Raw genomic sequence first — 6,724 nt, forward strand, 5'->3', positions numbered from 1 at the left:
TCCAAATAATACCCAGGAGAATTGTTTCGAGTGGCCTTTATCGTGATTAACTCAACCGATCAAATACAGGCTTGTGAATTATCAAAATAGAATTTAGCTATTAGAAACTTACATCTATCGAAAAATAAAACAATTTAGTTCCATGTTAAAAAAATCATGAAAACCATGATTTTAATGTTCAGTCTAAACATCGCTTGCATTAAAAATATATATATGACTAAATAACACTTTTTTAAAAAAGGACTACAATGAAAGGTTGTAAAACAAGCACATAAAAATTTAAAAAAAACGCTACTTTATTAGTAAGTTTCTAAAATTTATACGCGAATTAAAAAAAAAACCATTCTTTTTATCTCGGTGTACAAATGATACCAGTTACCAGAATCCATCTACTGGAGTGTTTGGTGGTTTTTTTCTGTTTACAATCAATTATGTTTTTGAAAATGAAAAGAAAGGAACGTAGAGTTATTCTTTCCCTATTTAATTACTACCTCCGTTCACATATACAGAAAATTGAAAATGGATAGAAGCTTAAAAGATATGGAAATGGATATTTGCATGTAGCGGTAAGTCTACGCACTTAATGCTAAAACCATTTAGGACGATAGTGATCAAAATTCGTCGCATCGATTCTCTTTGCAGGTTTTACGTTTTACGTTTGTGATAATGCGATTCAACGCGATGCAGGAGAAACATTTACACCAAACAATCTGATTAGTTATAGTGCGGAAGTTTTGAAAACATCGGTACTTTCCTTAATGTCGGGTTCGAGCACTACTGCCACAGTTCTATCAGGAACTGTCTGTTGAAGAAAATGATAATATTGGTATGTACCTGTTTCAACCAATTCTGGTTTAAATATTTTTATTTTTAGGTCAATTTCTCTTAATTTCAAGTTTTTCAACCTGATAAAAATAAAATTTGGTGAATATTTAGAAGTTGATTGAGAAATGATGCTCAGAATGCCCTGAGGAGGTCTTTCTTAAAAAAAGTAAACTCTAACTAAAGCAGAGTGATACTACGAACCACTATCCGAACTTGAGAAATGTAGATTAATGTATGTGATTATTATTTAAACCGACTAAGTAACAAACTTATAATCGGTCGATCGGTAATCACGCCACTAAGGTTGCCGAATACTAGGGGTAGCAACAAATGGTTTGTTTCTTAAAATAAACTGAAGGGGAATAGGAGCAAATATCTCTTGTGTGAACAAAGCAATTTGATTTGATAGGACGTCACAGGCACAGCAAGCAAAACGATCTACCTAACAGGTGCGTCTTAAAAAAAAAAAAATTTAGATTAAAATATTTTTATCGATAACTCTGTTATCAAACTTCTTAAATGCGGTACTTATAAGTGATGTTGAACCTAATCAGCAAGGAATAAGAGAATCACTTTTGCAAACATGCCTCTTGGAATTTTGATCATCATGAATGAAGGTGACCACGTCGTCAATGTGTATGATGAAATTGTATTAAATTGAAATTACAATTATAATAACTGATCTCTCTTCGATTATTGAATGAATCTTTTGCAATGTACATTACATTACATCAAGGTAAAATAACTTTAACGACCCTTTTCTTACTTACACAAAGTTGAAAGGAATACACTCGGTACAACTAGCTGTGCATTGAATGTCAGACAGATTTTCAGATCGTTTATCTGTTTAACAATAAAACTTCGAGAGTCTTTTTCACGGGCAACGGATTAAACCAAAGTAGGGCGTTTCGATGAAGTCTGATTAAAAAAAAAAAATAAGAAAAGAAGGAAGTCAAAGGTTCACTAAAAGTACGTTTCAGTCACTTATTAGAGAGGTTGAGGTTATGTTGGTCAAATGACTATTATCTAATTAAAGGTTTGGTTGATCACGGATTGGATGACGGTTTATCACTTGACAGTTAATTAGGGAAACCAAGATGACGTGAAAATTTGCATGTCCAACATGCATGAATAGAATAATAATTAAAATAAAACTCGTTTCGAATAATTTAACTAGAATGAGTTATTTTTTGAGATGCTACGATGAATAATGTGGAATAAAGGAAGCAATAAATTCATTCGAAAAGTCATGAATCGAGTAATGATTTAGTTATGAAATGCAATGATGGAAAATGTTGAATATAGAGTGGAATGATGAAATGCGTTGAATAAATAAGCAATCAAAAGACAACTTGCGAGAGGTCAAGTTCAGATCGATTCATGCGAGAGGTCATGAATCGGATTATGACTGATAATCAAATGATATGCAATGATGAATAACAATCAAAAGACAACTTGCGAGAGGTCAAGTTCAGTTCGATTCATGCGAGAGGTCATGAATCGGATTATGATTGAATTATGAAATGATATGCAATGATAAATAACAATCAAAAGACAACTTGCGAGAGGTCAAGTTCAGTTCGATTCATGCGAGAGGTCATGAATCGGATTATGATTGAATTACGAAATGACATGCAATGATAAAAAACAATCAAAAGACAACTTGCGAGAGGTCAAGTTCAGTTCGATTCATGCGAGAGGTCATGAATCGGATTATGATTGAATTATGAAATGATATGCAATGATAGATAACAATCAAAAGACAACTTGCGAGAGGTCAAGTTCTGTTCGATTCATGCGAGAGGTCATGAATCGGATTATGATTGAGTTATGATATGATATGCAATGATAAATAGCAATCAAAAGACAACTTGTGACAGGTCAAGTGATGGGTTATGGATTAGATAATAAAATGCAAAGATGAAAAATGTCGAATAAAGAATTGAATGATAAGAAAGAGTCGAATAAAAAGCTGAATGGCAAAATGCATAGAATAAAGAAAGCTAAAAAAAAATTTTTTTTTTGAGTCACTGATCAAATTGAGTTAGAAAATAAAATTAAAGAAAAAAAAAAGTTTAATAAAGAGTTGAATGATAAGAAAGGCGTTGAATTTAAGGTTGAATGTTTGTAGTGAAAATCAATAAAGAATGCAAAAAAAAAAACAACTTGCGAGAGGTTCAGTTCAGTTCGATTGATGCGTGATGAATCGGATCATGATTGAGTTATGAAATGAAATACAATAATGAAAAACGTTAAATAAAGAGTGAAATGATGAAAAGCGTCGAACAAAGAGTTGAATGGTACATAACGTTGATCAAAGAAATCAATCAAAAGAAAATATGCGAGGGGTCATGTTCATTTCAATTCATGCTAGAAATCATGAATCTAATAAACACAACAATCGATCGCTACTTAAAAAAAACCTTAAAATAACGGCAAATTATAAATGATTGAAAAAATAACAACTTTTAAGAGCACTGCTGATTTAAATATAGGCGATAATAAACATTTCCTGGAAATAAAAAAAAAACAATAGCTTTTTCATTGAAAAGGTGAAAGATAAAATCGTTTGAGCTTATTTTACTCTTCCTGCCGGTTAAATACTTCTACGATCCTTTTTCATTATATTTCGTCACTATAGTAAGAAGAATCAACAAAAAGTTTTGATTAGAGTACAGGAGAAGGCGAATGTGGTAGTTATAGCAAGGGTTAGTAAGGAAATGAGAGCTGATTTACAGTTAAAATGATTTCGAATGTTTTAATAATAATGAAAAATAAGCAAATGTGGAAATATCTGGAATTTAAGTAAAAGGGTTTAACAAACTATTATTTACAATTCAAAATTGAAGCTTAATTTCCGTTCGTGTATTGACAAAGGGACGGTTTTAAAGTGAAGCGTGCATGCAACAACAACAACAAGGGAGAGATCATTCTATAAACTAAATTTGGCAAAGATAGTCACGTTTTAACGCGGGGTTAGAGGAAGGTCACTACAGGTTGTAACACAATACTTCGAGTAGGAAAGGTGCGCATCCGTAGTAAAACTAAAACTGAAGAAGTTTTTGCACTTTTCGACGAAGGATCATCGCTGACCATGTTAGATTCTTCGATCGCTAAGGAAATGGATTTGCAGGGTACAGTTTCTCCAATTTCGTACCGTTGGACCAACGGAATCACGCATACAGACGACACATCGATGATCATTTCTCTGCAAATATCTGGACCTTCTGATCAGGCAGTCTGGCACAAGATGAATAACGTTAGGACGATCAAGAACATGAAGCTTTCGCAAATGAATTTCGACTTAGCTCAGATTCGTCAGTTGTATCCTCTGTTAGACGAAGAAAAGCTGAAAGTTATCGAAAATGCAACTCCTCGTATGCTGATCGGTTCAAATAATGCTGGTTTAATTGTTCCTCTGAAAACCATCCAGTATTCGATTCGAGGATTACAGCTCACTCGATGTCATTTGGGTTGGACAGTCCATGGAGAAATTCAACCTGTTGCAGAATGCATTGAGATTCCTCATGTTTTACTATGTTCGATTGAAGACATGGAGTTGACTGATTTAATAAAAACTATGTACGCTGTTGATAATTTTGGGATGACAACTCAGTCACCTAAAATGGCTGAAGAGGATACGAGAGCAGTAGATATTATGAACCGTACCATCAAGTGCATCGGCGATCGTTATGAGGTAGGTCAGCTGTACAAGTTCAATCACTTCACGTTTCCTGACAGCAAACCACAGGCGTTGCGTCGTTTGAAAGTGATGGAAAAAAAGATGGATGCAGATCCCGAATTTGCAGATCAATATTGCAACAAAATCGAAGACTATCTACAAAAAGGCTACGCGCGTAAACTGACCGGTCCTGAATTGCTCGAAACACCTAACACCTGGTATTTGCCACACTTTAGCGTTTGCAGTGCTAAAAAGTTCCGATTGGTCATGGATGCAAAAGCAAAGTCAAACGGTTTCTCTTTAAATGACTTGCTTCTTAAAGGTCCTGATTTGGTTCCTCCACTTATTGCGGTCCTGATGCGTGGCAGAAGAAACAAGATTGCATTTATGGCTGATATTCAGGAAATGTTTCATCAGGTGCGCATTCGACCTGAGGATCAGAACTCGCAAAGGTTCTTTTGGCGAGGAATGGAACGCAAGAAGGCCCCTGATGTGTACGTCATGCAAGCGATGATTTTTGGTGCTGTATCTTCGCCTTGTATAGCGCAGTACATTAAAAATTTTAATGCAAATAGACTTGATGAAGCACTACCAGGAGTGCGAGAGGCGGCTTTGTGTCAGCATTATGTGGACGACTATTTTGATTGTCGCGATACCGAAGGTGAGGCCATCCAATTGATAAACAACGTCATCGAGGCACATCGACAAGGTGGTTTTAAACTTGTGAAATTCGTTTCCAACTCCGTAGCTGTGATGAAGTCCATCGATTCCTCTTTGAAAGCTGCTGATGAGAAAGAGTGCCGAGTGCTCGGTCTGAAGTGGGACCTCCGAAGTGATGAATTTGTGTTCCCGTTAAAGTTCTCGAACTTGCCAACCTCAAAAGTCATCACTAAACGACAGCTGCTCAAGTTCATGATGAGTATTTTCGATCCTCTAGGTGTCCTTGGTCCGATAACCATTCATCTGAAGATCCTTTTCCAAGATTTATGGCGCCTGCAAATCGATTGGGACGATGATATTCCAGATGGTCTTATGACAAATTGGAATGGATGGCTAGAGCAAATAGGTCAGATAGGCGAGGTGAGAATTCCAAGATATTATTTTCCACGACTGTCATCTGTTGGTGCAGTTGAGCTGCATGCATTTTGTGATGCAAGTGACAAAGCTTTTGCTTGTGTTGTATATATGGTACATAGAATCCGGAACGTTTCTCACGTAGCTTTAATCATCGCCAAATCAAAAGTAGCTCCTCTGAAGGCACAAACTGTTCCCCGTCTTGAACTACAAAGCTGTGTAACCGGTAGTCAGATGGTGAAGACTATTCAGGATGAGCTAAAAATAGAAATAACATCAGTTCATTTTTGGACAGATTCTAGAATTTGTTTAGGATGGTTAAACTCGACACAGAAGTTAACTGCATACGTAGGATCCCGAGTCACTAAGATAAAAGAGAACGGGCACAATTCCGATTTATGGAAATGGATTCCATCAAACTTGAACGTTGCTGATTTTGGCACCAAGAATTCGATGTTCTGCAATATGAATATTTGGCTGAACGGTCCGGAATTCTTGCGTTTTGATCAGGAACACTGGCCAAAACAAGAAACCTTAACACTGACTAACGAAGAAGCAATTAATTTCAATGCTGATATAGAAGTAGAGGATAATTTGCTAATTTGTTTACAAATATCCACCCAAAAATGTTTTGATCTTCCTGATATAACACGCTTCTCAGATTTTAATCGCCTAACGAGAAGTACAGCATATTACTTGAAAATGCTTAAAATTTTAGCGCTACCCAAGTCAGAAAAACCTGAAAGATTTTCAATCGACGTGAATGATATCAACCAAGCAAGAATGATGTTGTATCAGAAAGTTCAAGCTGAAGCGTTCGGTGAAGAGCTGGTTCTTCTCAAAAAGCAGGATTTCGTCAAACGAACTAGCCGTTTATTCGCATACTCACCTTTTCTTCATGAGGGCATTATCAGAATGCGAGGACGAGTTCAAGATAGCAGCCAGCCTTTCGAAGTGAATAATCCTGTTATTCTTCCGGACAATCATCATTTCACGAACCTGTTAATAAAGATGTATCATATTGCGAATGGGCACCAAGGCACTGAGACGATTATTAACAACTTGAATCAGCGGCACAGAATTCTCAAAATTAGGTCTCAAGTTAAAAAATTTGCCCGTACATGTTTGAGATGTTGCGAGCTT

General features: G+C 36.0%; 1 protein-coding gene across 1 annotated transcript in view; it reads left to right on the forward strand.

Moving 5' to 3' along the window:
* Positions 1-369: 369 nt before the first annotated feature.
* The window catches only part of LOC129753627 (uncharacterized), a 7,985-nt gene continuing 1,630 nt past the window's right edge, over positions 370-6,724 (forward strand). Inside the window, exons 1-2 of the mRNA XM_055749460.1 lie at positions 370-566; positions 643-6,704. Of these exons, the coding sequence (XP_055605435.1) occupies positions 3,920-6,704 (2,785 nt within the window). The 5' untranslated portion in view covers positions 370-566; positions 643-3,919. The remainder of the gene's footprint in view (positions 567-642; positions 6,705-6,724) is intronic.

This window comes from Uranotaenia lowii, chromosome 3 (assembly GCF_029784155.1).
Source record: "Uranotaenia lowii strain MFRU-FL chromosome 3, ASM2978415v1, whole genome shotgun sequence".
Lineage (NCBI taxonomy): Eukaryota > Metazoa > Arthropoda > Insecta > Diptera > Culicidae > Uranotaenia > Uranotaenia lowii.